The sequence below is a fragment of the Anomaloglossus baeobatrachus genome, chromosome 5 (assembly GCF_048569485.1).
Source record: "Anomaloglossus baeobatrachus isolate aAnoBae1 chromosome 5, aAnoBae1.hap1, whole genome shotgun sequence".
Lineage (NCBI taxonomy): Eukaryota > Metazoa > Chordata > Amphibia > Anura > Aromobatidae > Anomaloglossus > Anomaloglossus baeobatrachus.
In genome coordinates this window covers 330,795,085-330,818,029 of record NC_134357.1, presented here as the reverse complement: position 1 = coordinate 330,818,029, position 22,945 = coordinate 330,795,085, and the positions used below count along the sequence as shown (strand labels likewise).

General features: G+C 46.2%; 1 protein-coding gene across 1 annotated transcript in view; it reads right to left on the bottom strand.

Moving 5' to 3' along the window:
* Nucleotides 1–13,112: 13,112 nt before the first annotated feature.
* The window catches only part of LOC142310074 (bactericidal permeability-increasing protein-like), a 115,555-nt gene continuing 105,722 nt past the window's right edge, over nt 13,113–22,945 (bottom strand). Inside the window, exons 10-15 of the mRNA XM_075347541.1 lie at nt 21,879–22,046; nt 19,028–19,095; nt 16,738–16,780; nt 16,256–16,319; nt 14,567–14,643; nt 13,113–13,422 (exon numbers count right to left, since the gene is read on the bottom strand). Of these exons, the coding sequence (XP_075203656.1) occupies nt 13,384–13,422; nt 14,567–14,643; nt 16,256–16,319; nt 16,738–16,780; nt 19,028–19,095; nt 21,879–22,046 (459 nt within the window). The 3' untranslated portion in view covers nt 13,113–13,383. The remainder of the gene's footprint in view (nt 13,423–14,566; nt 14,644–16,255; nt 16,320–16,737; nt 16,781–19,027; nt 19,096–21,878; nt 22,047–22,945) is intronic.

Sequence of the window (22,945 nt, the reverse complement as noted above, 5' to 3'; positions counted from 1 at the left end):
ACGCTTTCAGGCGGTCTCGGGAAATTGCTTGATAGGTCTTGCCTTCATCCTTGCTTATGAGGCATACCTTACTATTGTCAAAGTTGGAGGGGATAATGGTGTAGGGCTCGTTTTCCCACTGATCATCCAATTTATGCGTCCTCCGCTTCTTCTTGAGGACTTGTTCTCCAGGTGCTAAGGGAGTTGCTGGGGCTGTTTGATTGTAATGCTGCTCTTGTCTCGTTCTTGCTTGAGACAGGCTCCTCTCTACGCACTCCTGGACCTTACGGTACCGCTGCTGCCGTTCTGTATCCCAATCCTCTATTTCTTGAACCGCCTCAGGCGACACAGTCCCCATCTCAAAGTCTACAGGCAACTTGCCAGGCCTGGCTCGCATCAGGTAAGCGGGGCTGCAGTTGGTCGAATTCACTGGGATATGGTTGTACAGGTCTACCAGATCTGGCAACTTTTCTGGCCATTGATTCCTTTCCTCCAGCGGTAGGGTCTTCAGCATATCAATAACCACATGGTTCATTTTCTCGCACAGTCCATTGGTTTGGGGGTGGTACGGTGTGGTTCGGATTTTCTTACAACCGTACATGTTACAGAACTCTTGGAACACTTCAGCCTCGAATGCAGGACCCTGATCAGTCAGTACCCTTTCCGGATAGCCGTGAGGTCGACAAAAGGATGCCTGGAACGCTCTAGCTGCTGTCCTGGCTGTCTGGTCCTTCACAGGCACTACTACCAGGAAACGAGAGTAATGGTCCACAATGGTGAGGGCGTACACATAGCCTGACCGGCTTGGTGTTAGCTTCACGTGGTCCAGGGCCACCAACTCCAGGGGCTGCTTCGTGACAATTGGCTGTAGGGGAGACCTTTGGCTGGCATCATCCTTCCGCCTCAGGTTACACGGGCCACAGTCTCGGCACCACTTCTCGATCATCTTTCTCATGTGCACCCAATAGAACCGATCACGGAGTAGGGCCTCCAACTTCTTCCACCCGAAGTGTCCTGCGTTATCATGATACGCTGCTAGGACCATTGGAGCATCCCTCTGCGGAACCACTATCTGCCAGACAAGTTCATTTGTTCGCCAGTTGACATATCTCTTGCAGAGCTTGCCTTGGTAGGTGAACAGTCGTCCCCTCTCCTTCCACAGCTGCTGGGCTTCCTCTGGAGCGTCTGGGCCAAGATGGGTCTCAGCTTGCGCTAGCTTCTCTTTGACCAATCGCACGGCCGGGTCACCATTCTGTGTTTCTTCCCAATTATGGTGGAGTAATGGGTTGACCGAGACCTCGTGCGGGCTTGAGAGCTTCACTCCCACAGCATGCTCACACTGGGAAACACCTTGGTGATGGAAAGCCGGTAACTCTATCTCTTCGAGTTCATCCAGGTCTTCTCCAGACTCGGGTAAGTGAGGCATTCTGGACAGCGCATCAGCATTGTTATTCTTCTTGCCAGCCCGATACTTGATGGTAAAGTCAAAGTTAGACAGCCGGGCCATCCATCGCTGTTCCATCGCACCTAACTTGGCTGTTGCCAGGTGTGTCAACGGATTGTTGTCCGTGAAGATGGTGAACTTGGCCGATGCCAGATAGTGCTTGAAGCGTTCAGTCACTGCCCAAACAATAGCGAGGAACTCCAGCTTGAAGGAACTGTAGTTTTCTGGATTCCTTTCTGTGGGCCGAAGCTTCCTACTGGCGTACGCTATCACCCTCTCTCTGCCTCCCTGTACCTGGGACAGAACTGCTCCCAGTCCCACGTTGCTGGCGTCTGTATACAGTACAAACGGTTGGCTGTAGTCAGGGTAGGCCAGAATTTCTTCTCCCGTGAGAGCCCCTTTCAGCCGGACAAAGGATGTTTCCAGTTGGCTGCTCCATTCAAATGGAGGGCTCTGCTTCTTAGCCTGCTTTGGCTGGCCCACCAGGAGATCTTGAAGGGGCGCTGCTATCTTGGTGAAACCATCAATGAACCTTCGGTAGTAGCCCACCAGTCCAAGGAACTGCCGCACCTCCTTCACTGTGGTGGGTCTTGGCCAGTCCTTGATTACAGTGACTTTCTCCGGATCAGGTGCCACACCTTCTGCGCTGACCACATGACCCAGGTACTGTACCTTTGGCTTCAAGAGGTGACATTTGGACGGCTTGATCTTCAGGCCATATTTCGACAAGGACTCAAACACTTCTGCTAAGTGCTTCAGGTGGTCCTCATAAGTCTTGGAGTAGACTATGACGTCATCCAGGTACAACAGCACGGTTTCAAAGTTGTGGTGGCCCAAGCAGCACTCCATCAACCTTTGGAATGTCCCTGGGGCGTTGCAGAGCCCGAATGGCATACAATTGAACTCACAGAGGCCCATTGGTGTCGTGAATGCAGTCTTCTCCTTGTCCGCCTCTGCCACGGGAACCTGCCAATACCCACTGGTGAGATCCAAGGTGGAGAAATAGTTAGCTGACTTTAAGGCTGTTAGTGACTCCTCTATTCTGGGCAGTGGATAAGCATCTTTATGTGTAATGCGGTTAATTTGCCTGTAATCTACACACATTCTCATCGTACCATCTTTTTTCTTTACGAGCACTAGTGGAGCTGCCCAGGGGCTACAACTATCTCTGATAACCCCAGCCTCCTTCATTTCCCGTAACATTTCCTTGGCACACTGATACTGTGCGGGGGGTACAGGGCGGTATCTCTCTTTAATGGGATGATGATCACCCGTGGGGATTTGATGTTTAACCCCTTTCACCTGCCCAAAATCTAGGGGGTGTTTGCTGAAGACCCGCTCGTACTCCTGTACTACCCGGTAAACCCCATGCTTTTGGTGCGAGGGGGTGGAGTCGGTGCCTACATGTAATTTTTGGCACCAGTCTTCCGGCTGCCCCTTGGAGCCATTGTCTTCCGCCTGGTCGGACGGGATCAAGGGTTCCACTGCTTTAATGGTATTGTTGCTGACAGTGTACAGTTTTGCTACAGTGGCGTACCGGGGCAATTTGGCCTCCTCCTCCCCACAATTCAAGACACGGACGGGCACTCTCCCCTTGCGGACGTCCACTACCCCTCTGGCTATCAGGACTCCAGGCCTACTGTCTGAATACACCGGTTCTACCAAGGCATGGTAATCCTGACCCTTGAGGCCTATTGCTGCCCGACACCATATCAACATTTCACTTCTTGGGGGTATTACAATGGGGAGGGGGTCACTTACCCTCACACTGCCAATTTCTCCTCCGGCCAGCTCTACCTGCTGCCTCCTCATCAGGGCTCTGATCTCCCTCTGTAGGACACGCTGCTGCCCGGAGCTGGCAGTTTCAGACGCCTGTTGCAACAAAATTATCACTTCGGCAATACAATTTTCTATCACATTTGTACCAATGGTTAGCAGTGGGTCAGATTCTTTGCGATCAATATCTACAATTATCATCCCCTGACATGGCAATTCCACCCGCCCCACTTTAATGGTTACTTCTTTGTACCCAATTTGAGGTAAGGGCTGACCATTACTGGCCACAATTGTTAAATCATCATCTGGGCCATGGTCAATGTCTGAATCAGCCCAATATCTTTTGTACAGTTTGTGGGGGATGGTTGTTACCTGGGACCCCGTATCCAGGAGGGCATTCAAAGGGATCCCATCCAGCACAATGGGAAGGACCGGTCGTCCTCCCACATACTTGCTGCGGCTGGGGTTTGAGCCGGGCTTCCTTACACCTGGGGGTTGGCTCCTGGCCCCAGGCTCAGCCCATTTAAAGGACAGCGTCGTGCAATGTGGCCCGCCTGGTTGCAGTGGCGGCAGATCGGTTGTCCTGTTGAATCATACCGGTCTGTGTCTCTGCCTCGGGTCGGCGGAATCCTCCTCTGTCGCATCCATGGGACGTCCTCTGGGCTGGAGGCCAACTCGATTTTTGCAGGCGAGGGGGTCATTTGTAGAGACTGCACGGTCTTGGCAAGGGCAGCCACAGTCTTGGTCAGCTCCTGGAACTGCTGTCTGAGCTCTGCAGTGGGATCCTTATCCAGGGACTGCGCCTCAGCCCCTGCAGTGGCTCGGGTTGCAGGCACCACCCCGGGGTACGTGATAGCAAGAGGCCGGAGGGGTACTGGGTCATTCGGTGTAGATTCTCTCAGTACCCTGATGGCCTGGTCCTTAAACTTGGCGAAGTCCAGAGCAGGGTTCTGCAGGACCATGATACGCAGCTGGGTCCTGTGGGCATCTGACAGGAGCCCCTCTATGAACTGCTCAGTTAGGAGTTTGTCTTCTTCACGTACACTCTCTGGATCCACCTGTTTAACTGCTTTCAGGGCCTCCTGCAAGTTTAAGGCATAGTCCCTTATGCTGTCTGTGGCCCGCTGCTTGCACCCAAAGAATCTCATCTTTATCTCTGCTGCGGTGCGGGTGTCAAACGTACTCTTTAGCTTGGCCAGTATCTGGGCTGCTGTCCCTTTATCTGTATCAGGCCAGGACTTCGCTTCACGCTGGGCTGCGCCGGCTAGCTGTCCCATTACTATGCCCACCTTCTGGCTCTCAGTCAGCGGATACACCCGGAACAAGCTGTGCAGGCTTTCTCTGAAGTCACTCAAGGTATGGGACTCCCCGGAGTACTGCGGCAGCCATTCTGCTCCCGGTATGTACGGCATGGTGATCGGCATTACCGGCGCTACAGTGGGGGCCGGGGCGACGGCGACTGGGACTGCTTCGGCCGGTGCTGCGGCGCCTTGGGCGATGGCAGCCACCTGCTCTCCCTCTGAGTCGGACATCTTCCTCCCCCTTAGTGAACCTTACCAGGCTCCGTTCACTTTTCAAATTTCCTTCTGGGTCGCGCGGGGTTAACAGCGCTCTGCTCTGATGGCGCGCTCCCTTCGCGCTCTTTTTCAGGCACGCCCCCCTTCTTCCTGCGCTCGGCGAGGCTAATGGCGGCGGCGGTTTACAGACAGTAAACAGTCTTTTAAGCACAATTCCTGCAGGCGCACAGTACCCGGTGTGACCGGGCACGAAATCCTGTTCGTGACGCCAAAAGTTGACTCGCCCACCCCAGGGCTATGGGACACCCGGTGCCGGGCCGGACTAGTCCGGTGGTAGTCAGTGGTGGCTGGGCCCGGCTCCGTGGCCCTGGTGGGTGTCAGTTGAATATGTGGCGGATGACTTTAAGTTTGTATTCGTGACGCCACCTGTGGTCTGCGGCTATTAAGCCGCCGCTGCTGTGTGAGGCCACTGGGATGATGTTATAGCAGCAATGGTGGTACTGCTCCCCACAGGTGGAGCAATGCCCGGGGTACAGTTGGTGCTTGTGGAAGTCTATGGTGCTGTGTGACTAACACGGTGCAGGGCCGACAAGCAATGAAAGAAACAGGCACAAACAGTAGTCTCTTTACCTTCTCCTCTTTTACTCGGCAGAAACTTAGTCCAGGGAGACCGTCACAGATGGTAAAGATGATCCGGCCGGCCTGGAAGTGCCTGGGGTGATCTTTGGCCAGTTGAGTATGAGGCCTACTCCTTAATCTTTCTCTGCTGTTTTAGGACACTGCACTTTAGGTTTGTTTGCAATTGCCCTCTTGCTGCTGGGACTTGTTGTTCGTCCCCTTTTCTGTGTGGTAGACTGCGCAGGCCCTCTCTGGTGCTTCTCTGCTGGAGCCCACACCAGGCCCTTGGGATGCAGCTGTATTTTCAGATTGCTTCTGGGCCAGGGGGCTTGCAGCTCTCCTGCCCTCCGGATTCAGCTACCAGGGATGGATTTTATGCCCTGGCAACTACAGACTCCGATGTCCGAGTCTCTGCTGTGCCTCTCTGCTCCCCTTGCTTCACTGGGCCAAGCTATCCAAGCTCTAGGCCCCAGTTTCACAAGGCAGCACTACCCTGCGTCTGCACTCTTTCACTCCTGTCTCCAGACTAACCACTACTTCCTCCCTTCAGCCAGACTTGAGGAATCCTCCCTGAAGTTCCAGGTTCAGAGCTCCCTCTGCTGGCCGGAGGGAGAATTGTGTTGAGTGTTAACTTACTGGCCAATAGATCTCCCAATTACCTCCAGGCTCAGCATTAACCCTTTGGGAGGGCAATGCTGTTGTGGCGACCAGGTCCTGGGGCGCCACAGGTACCCTAACACAATACACATGCACATACAAATAAAACATTTTTATTAATAACATTTCCGGGTTAACTATGTTCCCTTTTGCAGGGGTCTGCTCACCCACTGCATACCTCCCCTCTTAAAACCCGAGCCTCCCGGCACGGCTCTTACTTAAAACACACAGAAGCACGTAAAGTCTGCAATACCGTCCACAATAGGCGCAGCACCCACACAGAGGGCACCAGTCCCGCGCCCGGCGGTTTCTGCAGCGCTCCCGGTCCTTCTTTCAACTAGCGCCCGGAGGCTCAACAGAGCTCCCGGTCTTAGATGGGCGCCCGGAGGCTTGGCAACAGCGCTCCCGGTCTTAGATGGGGCGACTGCCCGTACAAACACACAGAATGGGGTAACGGCCCGTAAAACTTTAAAAGAACTTCTGCCGGCTAAACGGCACCGGACTTAAAGAACAGATCAGCAGTGGTGACTTACTCTGGGGGCCAGGCCCTCTTCCATTCCTCCGCTTGGGCCTGGATGAATGCCCCCAGGGATTGTCCCGGCTGCCGACGGATCCTCTGGAAGGACGCAGGGGCGTAGGGTGGCTCCACAGGCGCAGCTGCTGCAGCTCCTCTCGGTGGTGAAGGCGTCGCTGCCCCTGACAATCTTGCTGGTAACGGCGGCGGTGTCAATGCTGAGACTGGGTAGAGTGGAGGCGGGTCCTCGTTTCCCGCTCTTAAACAGACTCCACCCCCAGCCCCACGCATCATCTTGACTCCTCCGCTGAGGTACTTCTTTTTCTTCTTCTTCCATGCCCTGGAGCTGGCGCCTCCCCTCTTTGGGCGGAGTACTCCATGCTTTCTCTTCGGCACCGGCCAGCCCCAGGCTCTTCTTTCGGCGCCAATTTTCCGCGCCTTTTCTTCCTCACAGATAACGGCCTCCTTGCCGCCATCTTGTACCCGGTCCAACGCTACGGGTACTAGGTTCTCTTCCCACCACGGGACTGGAAATCCTGTATCACGGTCCGGATCCTGTGCTTCAGGCACGACCCGATCTCCAGCCTCCTGGGTCCCCGGCAGGGGACTCGGATCCTGCCGACTACGCCACATGTAGCGGGGTGCCAGGGGTGCCTCTGGCCTTGTAGTCGTGGCCCTTGCAATCAGGCTTACCCCTGGTTCCACCGTCACTATGGGGACAGGAGATGACTTGGTGGGGCAGAGTGTGGTGGTGATGCAGATGTTATCCGGCGCACAAACACTCTTCAGGCAGGGTTCGATGCAATGAACAAACATTCTTTTATTCTTCACAAAGTCCCAAACAAAGCAATAAAGGTGATGATACGCTTTCTTAGCTGGGGGAAGCCTGTCCTTGCGTCCCCTCCAGTGGGGATGTGCCTGACTACTCCACTTCGCCCGGCTCCCACTTCTGGCTACCCACAGCCCGGACCCACACCGGACTGCTTCACACTATGAGGTTCCGCCCGCTCCTTTTCTCACCGGCTTCCCTGATTTCCAGCTCCCACACTCTGCCCCGGCTCTGCTGCTCCGCTCCTGTCCCCGAGACGACTGCTCCCTTGATCTAATCTTTTCCTCACACCCTTGCTCTCTCCTCCCCTTGTCTCTGCCGGCTCCTCCTCCCCACTGTGGTGACAGCCGTCCCACCCGGCCACTAGGGGTACCCTAACACAATACACATGCACATACAAATAAAACATTTTTATTAATAACATTTCCGGGTTAACTATGTTCCCTTTTGCAGGGGTCTGCTCACCCACTGCAGTGTCACACATAGCGACGCAGCAGCGATCACGACCAGCGACCTGACCTTATCAGGATCGCTGCTGCGTAGCTACATGGTCTCTGGTGAGCTGTCAAACAGGCAGATCTCACCAGCGACCAGTGACCAGCCCCCAGCCAGCAGCGACGCGTGGAAGCGTAACTAAAGGTGGTGTCACACATAGCGACGACGACAACAACGTCGCTGCTAAGTCAACATTTTCTGTGACGTAGCAACGACGTCCCGTCGCTGTCGCTGTGTGTGACATCCAGCAACGACCTGGCCCCTGCTGTGAGGTCGCCGCTCGTTGCTGAATGTCCTGCTTCATTTTTTGGACGTTGCTCTCCCGCTGTGAAGCACACATAGCTGTGTGTGACAGCGAGAGAGCGACGAACTGAAGTGAGCAGGGAGCAGGGAGCCGGCGCCTGGCAGCCTGCGGTAAGCTGTAGCCACGGTAAACATCGGGTAACCAAGAAGCCCCTTTCCTTGGTTACCCGATATTTACCTTAGTTACTAGCGTCCGCCGCTCTCACGCTGCCAGTGCCGGCTCCCTGCTCCCTGCATTCGTAGCTGGAGTACACATGGGGTAATTAACCTGATGTGTACTCTGGCTAGGAGTGCAGGGAACAGGGAGCCGGCACTGGCAGCGTGAGAGCGGTGGACGCTAGTAACTAAGGTAAATATCGGGTAACCAAGAAAAGTGCTTTCCTTGGTTACCCGATATTTACCTTAGTTACGCTTCCACGCGTCGCTGCTGGCTGGGGGCTGGTCACTGGTCACTGGTGAGATCTGCCTGTTTGACAGCTAGCGACCATGTAACGACGCAGCAGCGATCCTGATAAGGTCAGATCGCTGGTCGTGATCGCTGCTGCGTCGCTATGTGTGACACCACCTTAAAGTAAATATCGGGTAACCAAGGAAAGCACTTCTCTTGGTTACCCGATATTTACCTTAGTTACTAGCGTCCACCGCTCTGGCACTGACAGCGTGAGAGCGGCGGACGCTAGTAACTAAGGTAAATATCGGGTAACCAAGGAAAGGGCTTCTTGGTTACCCGATGTTTACCTTGGTTACAGCCTACCGCAGGCTGCCAGATGCCTGCTCCCTGCTCGCTTCAGTTCGTCACTTTCTCGCTGTCACACACAGCGATGTGTGCTTCACAGCGGGAGAGCAACGTCCAAAAAATTAAGCAGGACATTCAGAAACGACCGGCGACCTCACAGCAGGGGCCATGCCGTTGCTGGATGGCACACACAGCGACAGCGACGGGACGTCGCTGCTACGTCACAGAAAATGGTGACTTAGCAGCGACGCCGTTGTCATCGTCGCTATGTTTGACACCAGCTTAAGACCAGAATGATAGCTCAACATGGCTTAGCCTCTGATTGGACAGCTCAACTGTCCATACTGACTCCTAACCAAGATTGGATAACTGACTGTCACTAACTGCACCCAGAAACATTGCTGGGAGGAATGAAAACATGACCAAGGTACATAGAGCAATATCAAAACTGAAAACATTGGCCATTTTTCCTGTTAGTATACATGTAATGTGTAGGTGCACATTCACACTGTCTCTATTAACAGACAAAAAAAAAATCAGGATGGTCCCTATCTCTGGTGTCTCACCTTGCTATTTGCCAGCAAGCCTCAATATAGATTGGGACAGGGAAAGGCCTGTATCTGACTGTTTTACATCTGAATGTGGAAATGTAAATAAATAAGATGTACAGCCATTTTTAAGTGCATGTAACTTTTTGAAAGACAAATTCAAGAAGAAGGAGGGAGGCACTGGTTGGTTAATAGAGCTGGAGTGACAGAGGCTTCAGATCCACCATAGCTCTTCAACCTTGTTTGAATATCAATTGAAACACTGATTTCTCAGTAATGGAGGACCATACTGGCCATGTAAAGGTATTGGTGGACATGTCTATGAAAGAGCTACATGCACTTATAAATAGTTTGGGATGGGAAATCCTGCTGAAAGATTCCCTTTAAGGCTATGTGCGCACTAGGCGTTTTTTTCACGCTGCGTTTTTATGTGCGTTTTTGTCTAAAAAACGCACCCGCGGCTAAAAAAACGCGGCAAAAACGCATGCGTTTTTGCCGCGATTTGGTGCGTTTTTTGCTGCGTTTTTGCTCACTGCGTTTTTAATCAGTGCACAATGCCATTAAAGATTGTTGATGAAAAAAAAAAAAAAAAAAAAGGTCTGATGTCATTTCCTTCTTCAAAATGTTCATTGTATGCAGGAGAGCAGACAGCAGCTGCAGAACTACAAGTCTCAGCATCCTCCATTCACTAGTGTAAGCAGGAGAGCAGACAGCAGCTGCAGAACTACAAGTCTCAGCATCCTCCATTCACTAGTGTAAGCAGGAGAGCAGACAGCAGCTGCAGAACTACAAGTCTCAGCATCCTCCATTCACTAGTGTATGCAGGAGAGCAGACAGCAGCTGCAGAACTACAAGTCTCAGCATCCTCCATTCACTAGTGTATGGAGGAGAGCAGACAGCAGCTGCAGAACTACAAGTCTCAGCATCCTCCATCCAGGACTGTATGCAGTTTTTTGCCCAAAAAGAAAAAAAAAATGACATGGGCTTCGCCATATTTTTGTATGCTAGCCGGGTACAGCAGGCAGATACGGGCTGCCCCCAACCCCCAGCTGCCTATTTGTACCCGGCTGGGAACCAAAAATATAGAGAAGCCCTTTTTTTTTAATTATTTCATGAAATATTTAAAAAAAAAAAATGACGTGGGCTTCGCCATATTTTTGTATGCTAGCCGGGTACAGCAGGCAGGTACGGGCTGCCCCCAACCCCCAGCTGCCTATTTGTACCCGGCTGGGAACCAAAAATATAGAGAAGCCCTTTTTTTTTAATTATTTCATGAAATAATTAAAAAAAAAAAATGACGTGGGCTTCGCCTAATTTTTGAGTCCAGCCGGGTACAACTAGGCAGCTGGGGATTGGAATCCACAGTGCAGAGTACCCATGCTTTCTGGGCACCCCCACTGCGAATTGCAGTCCGCAGCCACCCCAGAAAATGGCGCTTTCATAGAAGCGCCATCTTCTGGCGCTGTATCCAACTCTTCTAGCTGCCCTGGTGACTGGTGGCTAGCTAGGTAATAATGGAGTTAGGGCTAGCTGTATAAAAAAAAAACGCTGTGTGAGGACAGCACTTCTGAAAACCCATTGACATTGCTGGGGAAGCAATGTCACTGCGTTTTCAGCACAAAAACGCGGTAAAAAACGCCGCTAAAAACGCGGCAAAAACGCCTAGTGCGTACATACCCTAATATTGTTTTTGTATACATACAAGTGTATCTCAATAAATTAGAATATCATCAAAAATTTCAGTAATTCAATACAAAAAGGCAAACACATATATTATATAGAGTCATTACACACAGAGTGATCTATTTCAAGTGTTTATTTCTGTTAATGTTGATGATTATGGCTTACAGCCAATGAAAACCCAAAAGTCATTATCTCAGAAAATTAGAATAATATATAAGACCAACTGAAAACATGATTTTAAGCTCAGAAATGTTAGCGCCTACTGAAAAGTCTGTACAGTAAATGCATTCAATACTTGGTCAGGGCTCCTTTTACATGAATTACTGCATCAATGTTGTGTGGCATGGAGGTGATCAGCCTGTGGCAGTGCTGAGGTGTTATGGAAGCCCAGGTTGCTGTGATAGCAGCCTTCAGCTCATCTGCATTATTGGGTCTGGTGTCTCTCATCTTCCTCTTGACAATACCCCATAGATTCTCTATGGGGTTTAGGTTAGGGGAGTTTGCTGGCCAATCAAGCACAGTGATACTGTGGTTATTAAACCAGGTATTGGTACTCTTTGCAGTGTGGACAGGTGTCAAGTCCTGCTGGAAAATGAAGTTTCTATCTCCACAAGCTTGTCAGCAGAGGGAAGCATGAAGTGCTCTGAAATTTCCTGGTAGACGGCTGCACTGCTCTGGTCTTGATAAAACACAGTGGATCTACACCAGCAAATGACATGGCTTCCCAAACCATCACTGATTGTGGAAACTTCACACTGGACCTCAAGCAGCTTGGATTGTGGCCTCTCCATTCTTCCTCCAGACTCTGGGACCGCGATTTCCAAATGAAATGCAAAATTTACTTTCATCTGAAAACAACACCTTGGACCACTGAGGAACAGTCCAGTTCTTTTTTCCTTGGCCCAGGTAAGACTCTTCTGGTGTTGTCTATTGGTCATGAGTGGCTTGACACAAGGAATGTGACAGTTGTAGTCCATGTCCTGGATACGTCGGTGTGTGGTGGCTCTTGAAACACTGACTCCAGTAGTAGTCCACTCCTTGTGAGTCTCCCGCAAATTTTTGAATGGCCTTTTCTTAACAATCCTATCAAGGCTGTGGTTATCCGATTGCTTGTGCATTCCATTAATATGCTTGGATACAGCACTCTGTGAACAGCCAGCTTCTTTAGCAATGACCTTTTGTGGCTTACCCTCCTTGTGCAGTGTGTCAGTGACTGCCTTCTGGACATCTGTCAAGTCAGCAGTATTCTCCATGATTGTGTAGCCTACTGAACCTGACTAAGGGACCATTTTAAATGCTTAGGAAGCCTTCGCAGGTGTTTTGTTGTAATTGTTCTAATTTTCTGAGATAATGACTTTTGGTTTTTCATTGGCCAAAATAATCAACATTAACAGAAATAAACACTTGAAATAGATCCCTCTGTGTGTAATGACTATATAATATATATAGAAATAGATCACTCTATGTGTAATGACTCTATATAATATATGCGTTTCCCTTTTTGTATTGAATTATTGAAATAAATTAATTTTTTGATGATATTCTAATTTATTGAGATGCACTTGCAAGTAAAAGTTATTAACTCTATCTTCCCCTAATTCTTGCTACCAACTGCTTGCTGCTTTGTCTGTGGGAACTTGTAGAAGCCTCCACTATCTTTACTAGAGCTATAGCTAAGCTTTTCTTTGCCGAACGCAAACTGTCTACCTGTTTCTTGATGTCCTGGCCAAGGCAAATAAACTTGCTGGTGCCTTCTTACCTTGAGTACATGCCCTGGTAAGCCTGCTCTGACTACAGATGACCATTTTAATTAACTCTTTGGTGTGAAAATAGATTTTATTTATTTTCAAGAATAACAAATAAGGGAATAACTTCACATTTAATGCATCATACCTATAATTAATAATAATTCTATATAAATAGTTTGATTAAAAAAATACATTTATTGTGAGATTACAAATCACTATGTATATCATCCACATAAGATCTGCAATGTATCATTGGGCACAATAATCATGATGAATCAGAATATATACATTTTGTTTATTGTTGACAATAATATCATCCTTATTAAAAGAAAAAAGTCACAAAATGCAGGCAAAATATTCATAAAAGCAGCAACACCCATCCAATGTAGCATTCGTCAAGTACTAGAGCATTATGATAAAGTCATGACGTAAACCAGGGATGATCTAATTCTCTGTATAAATACTCCTTTTCTCTGTTCTGCTCTTTCTTTGCTCTTTCTTTATAGTTGACAAACTTTACTGTGGTCACTAATGATTTATCCATAGTTGACATCTGCTCCCAGGAGAAAGTAATGCTAGAATAAAAAGAATATACATAGAAATATTAAAATACTAAATATACAATAATGTACATTTGTCTCCATTATATATTGAGTCTATTTCAATTTTTGCTATGATTATGTAAGTATTACTTAACATGCATATACATGTGTTACATAATATTGGCCATTTTACAATATAAAGTGGTTTTAACTGAATAAATAATAGTAACATGCTGACACTGAATGCTGCCATGTGGCTTCTCTCCTTTGATGCCAGTGCATTGCCAGTCCATGTGATTGGCAGAGCTCTATCAAACTCTGCACTTATGTGAACATCAAAAGACAAGAAGTCTTCCTTTTCTTGACTCAAACAATGAAAGTTTTGATTCAATGACTACAAGCTAAATAATAATAATAATAATAATAATAATAATAAACAATACACATGTATGTTGCAATATGTTTCATTATACAAAGACTATTTTTTTGCTGAAATCGTAATATCTCTGTAAAGGCCCCCTTTGCACGTCAGTGATTTCGGTACATATGTCACCGTTTTTATACGTACCGGAATCACGGACATACGCAGACACATTAAAATCAATGGGTCTGCGCACACGTCAGTGATTTCTCACGGACCGTGTGTCTGTGTGACACATGTGTTCTGCACAAAGACAAATCTGTTTTTCTCCGGTAGCACTGATGTCACATGGACACACACTGATGTGATTTGTGTTCCATCAGTGTGACACGTACCGGAGAAAACGCGTGTCTTTCAAATAAAATGAATTTCTATACTCACCTGTCTCCAGCGCTGCTGTCACTTGCTTCCGGGCCCGCTCATTATGCTCATGAATATTCACTGCACCAGAGACCCGGAAGCAAGTATGACGCAATGCGAAGTCATCAGCACCATGGACAGCAGTGTCGGGGACTGGTGAGTAAAAAGTTCCTGATCTCCGTGTGCCAAAATCACAGCACACAGAGGAACATACGCACCTTCATCACATCCGAAAAAATGTGTGTCCTTTCCACGGACATGTGAAACAGGCCTGATTTGGGAAATATTTTCAGATTCTTGTCTTACAAGATTGAAGTTAAATGTTGAACAAGGTTTTATTTTATAAAACTAAGCTGTTCTGTCCTTGAAAGAAACGACTAACCAGTTTGGACATACCTCACTAAGCTTTAGCATAACATTGGAGAGTTGAATGTGATCCAGCAGCGGCAGTGGATAGCCATTCTTCAAAATTTCTAGAAGAAATGGAAGTAAGGATAGAATAGAATATCTGTCGATAAAAGCTTCATGCTTTATTTGGAGGAGAGGAGCGCTGTACACCTTAGTTCTAATAATATCTAGATATCACAGCATCCTGACCTCACAAATGTTCATACAAAATAGTATCTATGCTTTAAATTATGTTCACACTTAAAGTGAAAGTGTCCCTTTCCCTGAATACAGCATGATGTAGGAGCAGAGACTCTGATTCCAGAGATGTTTCACTTACTGGGCTGTGTGTTGCAATTTCAATAAAATCAGTATTTTATCAGCAGGAGATTATGACTAGAGAACTAGCTGTCTCCTGCCTTCTGGTCAAAAGCTCTGTGTAACCCCACCCCTATCACTGATTGGCAGCTTTCTGGCACTCATACGCAGATATTGTGTCTGCCAATCAGTGGTGTGGGCAGGGTTATACAGGGGTCAGACAACTGAAGGATCTGAAGCAGAGAAAGCATTTTGTTACAAAAATGACAGCATGCAGACTAGTAAGTGATATACCACTTGCATCAGGGTCTCTCATGCTGCTCTCAAATTACATAGCAAAAACATGATGACAGATTTCCTTTAAAGGCTATTAAACAATTTTCATAGGGAACTACTCTCCATGTAAAAATCAACTACTGTATGTTATTTGCATTACTGATACACATTTAAAGGGAATCTGTCACAAGGTGTTTGCCACCTAATCTGAGAGCAGCAAAACGCAGGGGCAGAGACCCTGATTCCAGTGATGTGTCACTTAATGGGTTGCTTTGTGTAGGTTTGATAAAATCGCTGATTAATCAGCAGGAGATTATTATTAGAGATCTATTTGGCCTGCTGCCAGGTAGTCAAGCATATTCCAATATAGAATTAATGGCAAATTTTAAGGGATTTCATGCAATTCTGTATTTATTTATACAGACAGGTGATGGACAGGTGAAGGTACAAGGACATGCGACAGAAGGTCGCATGGATATAACAGTCGCATGTCACTGTACTTTCACCTATCTGTATAAATAAAAACACAATTGAATGAAATCCTTTGAATTTTATATTGTAATACTACTGGGCATTCCATAGCTCGTCTACCAGCACCTACCTACCTGACCGTGTGCACACTAGTTACCCCTGAGGGTAGTCCAGCATATTCATGAGCTCTATATACCTCTGCCCCCACCACTGATCAGCAGCTTTTTGTGTTTACTCTAAACAGGCAGAAAGTTGCCAATCAGTGGTGTCGGCGGGTTACACAGCATTCAGCACTCAGAGAACTGCTAGACCTGCAGTAGATCAAACAGTTTTGAATAAAAACTGCAGCACCCAGTTATGTAAGTGACACATTGTTGGAATCAGACTCTCTGCCCCTACATCATGCTGCTCTCAAATAGGGCACACAGGGCCATAAGGCGACACTGGCATCTTTCATTAAAGTAACAGTAGTGACAGGTATACAGGAGGTGATCTGGGATCATTCTCTGCAGAGCCGGATATATTATTCTACCAATGACTTCTGCAAGGTATGAACGCTTTCTTTTTTGTTTCTCTTTAATCTAAGAAGTATAGTACTCGACGAAATGTAGTAAAATAGACTCTGTACGATACCATTAACTTTAGGGAGTAGAATATGTGAGATGTAATAGTTCACAGCAACGTTCAGGATCTCCACCTGTAATATAAAGACAAGATATTAGATTAAAAATAATCCATTGTTTATGCTTTTAGCCTATGTAAACGGGTTATACACTGCTTGATCAACTCCTTCTCATTCAACATAGGTTTTAACCCTTTAAGGATGCAGCTATTTTGAATTAGTCAGCTTGATTTTCAGGAAACAAGAAAAATATAAGTTGGCAATTCTGACATTTTTATATATATATATATATATAATTTTTTTTTTATTTATTTTTTTAAATTTATTTTTTTAAATTGCATTGACCACAGGGGATAGATAACATGATACAATTTTCTTGAAATTTTAATTTTTAAAGAAAACCCATCAGGACAATTTTATTAGTAAAAGTGAAAATTTATATATAAAAAAAAATGTAATTACACATGGTTTACTATTTAAATGGAATACTCACAGGGAAAGGCCCCACATCTGACTGTCTGAGAGTAATCTTAATGCTGAAGAAAAACCAAAAAAGAATTCTTTAATTCTAAGAAGGCCTCCATCACACTCAAACTGAAGACTTTCAAAGTTGTTCACAATCTGTTTTCTTAAGAAGGGTTCCCCAAAAATGATCTTGTTACAAGATGTCCAGTGATCAGCCAATATTTATGAAAGAACCAAGCTGAAAGTGTTTCCTGGATTGATCTGTCCAGGGCCGCCATCAGGGTATTAAAACCATGACTGGTGTACTGGGCCTGGTGAAGAGGGGGGCCCGGCCAAGCCTCGGGTAATTACTTAGCTGTATTTAAGCCCCAGCTGGGCCCCCCTCTTCACCGGGCCCCAGTCACAACCAAAGCAGAGGGGCCTGGAGGTGTCGCTTCAGCCAATGCACACACGGATAAATTGCATCCGAAGCCCTTGTAGGGCATCGCATACTAATTAGCCATGTGGCCCGAAGCAAGGTGAAAGGAACAGAGCTGGGAGGTGGCGGTCATCCTGCGGCACACCGTAATGAGGTCCTCACTCTGCGACCTCATCACAGTGCTGTCGGCAATGTGTAGGTGGCGAGGACACGGCATCCGGCGGGGAAAGGTAGGCGTTCCTTGAGCTGAAGATCCCCGGGCGTGGCGGGGGCTCATCTAGCTGAAATGCATCGCAACTCAGAGAGGATGCCACGTGACGTGGGAGCCAGGGAGAGTGAGTAAAATGTTTGTTTTTTTCTTTTTGTGGCTGACAAACATACAAGGAGAGGCCCTGGAAGGGGATATATACAAGAGAGAGGACATATATACAAGAAATGGGGACAAAAACCAGGATGGGGACATGATACCAGAATGTGCCCAAGAGTGGGATATGTATACACCAGGAGGTGTTTTTTTTCTTTTTGTGGCTGACAAACATATAAGGAGAGGCCCTGGAAGGGGACATATATACACTTCACTTATACAGAGGAGCAGTGTGTGTGGGGAGGATAATATAAAGAGGAGAAGTGTGTGGGGCTATTATACACAGGGGCATTGTGTGTATATTATACAGAGAGGCAGTGTGTGTGGGGGGATCGTATACATGGGACAGTGTGGGAGAGATTTATGAAAAGGGGTGGCATAGAGGGTGTATTATGGAGAGGGGTGGTGTAGATAGTATATAATGGAGAGGGGTGATGTAGGGGGTGTATTATTCATTTTCTGGAACAACTTCAAGGGTGCTCTTTTGGCCATTATTGTGTATATATATATGTATATATATATTCCAAGAATGGCGGTGAGTGTGAAAGGTTTGAGGGGTGGAGTCTCATGGGGGCCCCAAAATGTTGCCAGTATGGAGCACTGAAATTTCTAGTGGCGGCCCTGGCTCTGTCACTCTCAATTCATGGGTAAAATCTGTAACATTTGTCTTGCTTGAATAAAAATTTTCACATAACTAAAATTAGAGATGACAGTTGGTGCTCATAATGTTCTATGTAGAGGGGAGGAGGGATTAGCTCTGCCTCTAGCTCCTCCCTCTTCTCGCTATATAGAATCTTATCGGTAACAACTGCCATCTCCTATCTCAGTAATGGGAAAGTCTTCACTAAATACAGATTTTATCTCAGAATTGAGAATTTTGAAGATAGTCCTAGCAGAGAAAGAATCAGATTTCTCTCATAACATATAGTACAAAGTTACTTATTTTCATGTGTACTATTGAATTATGAAATAAAAATTAAACTGATGGTTGTTGTTAAGACTCCGGTATCTTGGTGTCTGGTGAGTGACTGATCTTAGGTGATATGTTATTAAGGGGTTGTCTGGATAAGAAAACTCCCTTTCAAATATGCGAGAGTATATAGAGTTATGAGATATTAAAGGTGGGTACCATGACTTTTTTTTTATTAACCTGGGTTGACAGTGAATGGAAAGTCCAGTGATTTCAATGGACATCATGCAGTGCCTAATTCATTCTTTGGTGGCGCTACGGGAAAATTGAACACTTGTTGTTAGATATCTGTGCAGGTGACATATTGACCACAGATATCTGATGTCCTGCTTATCATTGTCGATCCTTATAGGTATACATCTTCAGCCTACCATAAAGAGGATAAATATACAGATGCTGATAGCACTGTATTGCTGATCTTTCTCACGTGTTTGATCATCAATGTTGAAAAGTTGTAAATAAATTAAAGCAATTGATCTAGATATTAACAATTTTATCACCATTCCTGATTACCAATATTACTATTTTACCTGAGATAATAAAAATACATTTTTCTTAGTGCTCACCTGCTCAGTTCCAGGTACCCCACAATCCGGCTTGAGTTCACTCCCACTTTTGCCACAGCATCTGCTGACTGGTGAAGATAGAATGAAAAAAGTAATCCTTTCAAAATCTTCTACATGTTGGTACGCGCTCATATACTGTATACTAACAAATAAACTACAAGTAACCAGAACCATTGCATATTGACACCACGATATCACACCAAGACATTCATTCCGAAGCTCTCATTATTTATTACTTCCATTGATGCAACATTTTTCACTTGTAAGGCCCCTTTCACATTGCATTTCAGTGGCTCTGTTGGGGCAGCCGTCCGAAATCCTGCCCCTCCCCCCACAAAACGTGTTTCGGACGTATGCGCCAACAGGGCCATTGAGTATAATGGAGAAGACAGAACAAGCGTATGCTCTATTTTCCACCATTTTCGGGTCTATACACTTTTTGCAGGCGGATGCCCAGACGTAGCAGACTATGTTCGGGTGTCCGCCTGCAAAAAGCGTATACACCCGAAAATAGTGCAAGACAGAGCCTACGCTTGCTCTGTCTGCTCCATTATACTCAATGGCCCTGTCGGCGCATACGTCCGAAACACGTTTTGTGGGGGGAGGGGCGGGGATTCGGACACATGCCCCAATGGAGCCACTGAAACGCAATGTGAAAGTAGCCTAAGCTCCCAGGGTTGAAAACCTATGATAAGACCCAATATACAGACAAGGGTGTAAGGTGATGCCTCTGGGTCCCAATGTAAAAACTTTAACAGGGTCCCCATCAACCATATTCCTTTTATAACACTTTGTATGGCAGATGGTCCTTGGGGCCAGGTATGATCGCTATCTATGTATCAACTATAACGATGTTCCTTCTCAGGTAGTATTACCCTTTAAATTGTGATATAAGCATCAAGTATATAACATTACATAAAAAGTTAATTCTTCAAATATAATTTGTTTAAAAAAAAAAAATGCAAAAAACCCATTGCTGTATTTATGATTAGTAAGTCCACCAACAGTGAGTCTCCACTGCCGCTCCCGGTGTCTTGGCATTGGCCGCAGTGTTAGTGTCACGTTGACAGTGTGTCGAAATGAGAGGTTTAGTGGAATCTCCGCGCTGCTGTGTTGATCGTAAGAAGAAGACAAATGCACATGGATGTTGAAAGGAATGTCGTTTTAATAGACACGTTTTGAAGTACTCTCATTCAGTTTTATCCTGAGGAAGAAGTGAGAATACTTCAAAACGCGTCAATTAAAACCACATTCATTCCAACATCCCTGTGCATTTGGCATCTACTTACAATCAACACAGCAGCATGGAGATTCCACTAAAACTCGTATTTCGACACTAATCCTCTGACCTATGGATTCTGCAGCAGCTGTGATACATTTTTGTGCCAGATCATAGTTGTGTGATTCACGACCCTTCAGAGTGATGAAAAACTGCAGTTTACTTTCTGAGTTATATCAAATAAAACTCTATTGCGCTTATATTTCCCCATAGCTTCCCTTTCACATTGATAATGGGGCACCCAAACAGTGAGCTCAGTGGCTCGGAGCTGGACGTTCAGTCTACACTGGATTTTCCCTCTTAGAGCACCTGAGTTCACTAACTGGCTGCCATGCTATTAAGGCGACATTAGCGCTGTAGCCAATGCCACAGCTGGAGGGCAGAAGCGATGGAGGCTCACTGTTGGACATGGTGAATGTGGGTTCAATATGGTTTTGTTTTTTTTTTTAAACAGAATGCAGTCAGATGCAAATTATATTTGAAAGTAAAGAAGCCCTTTAAGGAAAGAGTCAGACATGCCTGAAATATTAAACAAAAAGTGCACTAATAGTTCCTTGAGCATCGTGACTTGTTTAAAGTGATCAGGCAACAGATTTACAACTTACTTTGAAAATCCAAGTCAGATTGTCTCTATAGTCCTAAAGTTAGAATGAGCAGTTATAAGTCCGGCCATAGATTGAAATAGTTCATGAGTCCAAATGTAATCAATCTCCACCTAACCAGATCGCTGCAGCTTGTACTGAGTAGTGTGAGATCTCAGCAAAGAGGAGGGACACTGGTGGACCATCAAAAGAGCTAGGTGGGAGATTGAGTTAAACTTTCATAATGGATTACACAGCCATTCTGAGATGGATTCTCATAGTAAATACAACTGCCTGATCAAGTCTAAAATATCTCCCTAGTAATGTATTCAGTCTGTATTATGAAATCTGGTGATAGATTTGCTTTAAAGGGAATGGAGCAAAGGCACCGGTGGGAAATGCAGTCTGTGGCATTTTTCTTCTTAATTTTAGAGCATACTGGATCTATTTGCTAAATAAAATATTATAGTGAACAGCGCTCTTTAAAATGGGGTTCCTCAACTTACAATATATATAATATATATATATATAATTTAAAAAATTTAGCCCAATGAGACAATAATTCTGTAAAAAATATGTAAATTGTTCCAGTTTTCCAAATGTTATTCTCCACAGATTCTAAAAAATGAAAAATCTGTAATGCTATAGAGAGGCGCACTTGGACAGCCAATCAGTGTGTGGAGCTCAGTAATACAGGTCTTATACCAATGACATCCTCATGCTGAATGGCTTCTTCTTCCTGTCAATCAATGGTGCTACATTGTGTCAAAATATTGTGACCGTAAGACACATGAGATGTATCGAACTGCTGCTCAATCTTAACATATGGGTCTGGAGGGAGGTCCGACACAGTGGTTGATAGTTTGCCCATAATATGCTCCCTGCAGATGAGATGTTCAGCTTCATGTATGGTCAGCAAAACAGATTCAGGCTAACATTTTCTCCATTGGAAACTTTCCCTTACTACAAGGACTGACAATGATTTACGTACCAAGTTTAAAAGGAAAAGAGGGGCGAGAGATGAATTTGGAAATATTGCATAGGCCTGAATATCCAAAACTGGTGAGATGGTCACATTTTCTGGTTTCATGGTCAGGAAAGGGGCAGAAGGTGATGAGATCTTGAGCTTCATCAGCATATCTGGATACATCTTTGATATCTGTGAATAATAATGATAAAAGTATAATTTACAAATTATTTCTTCAGATCCCATCTAGACTCAATATACAAATGATTTTAATAGTTGTATAAGATATTAGCATTGTTCAAACTAGGGGGAACCTGTCTACTGGGGAGCATGAATAAGACGACAAGTTTTCTTTTACAAACTTTTCTTTTACTAAGCCAGGGAAGGAGTCTTGCGAGGATAATTTGCATATTCCCAGTGCCTTCTGGGATAAGTGAAGAGTCACCGCGAGCTCAAGGAGAACCGGGTTTTGGCCGTTACAGCCGGAAGGAAGACTTCTGAAAACCTGAATTTTAGCCTGTCTTCTTCATTGTGAGCGTGAGTGAGCAAAGTGTGAGCAAAAGTAAGTGTGAGTAGAATTGTTTGTATTTAGTTGTTTAATTACTTAACATTTGTTTAGTGCTATCCCCATTAGAAAATGTGCTCCACTATTGCTAATGCGATCCAGTGTACATCTTGTCTCATGTATGCAGTCCTTGAAAAGCCGTTCGAGGGTGCATACTGTTGTTCGAGATGTGAGGAAGTTGCACATTTGGAAGCCCAGATACTGGATCTAATTGAGCAGCTGGCAACTCTGAGATGCATTAGCAATGTGGAAAGGAGTCTGCTGCTCACTGAGCAGCAGCTTGCTGGGTCAGATGTGGGGGAGGATCGTAGTAGGGAGCGGCAGGACGGTGAGGTAGGTAGCTGGGTGACAGTTAGAAAGGGGGGTAAAGGGAAAAGTGCTAGGAAGGCTAGTCCTGAACTGACACACCCCAATAGGTTTGCAAACTTGGCAGATGAGGGGGATGTCATTACAGGGGTAGCATTGCTGCAGCAAGGCATGACCTCTGAACGCCAGAGGAGTGTCTGCTCCAGTAAGGGGGGGAATA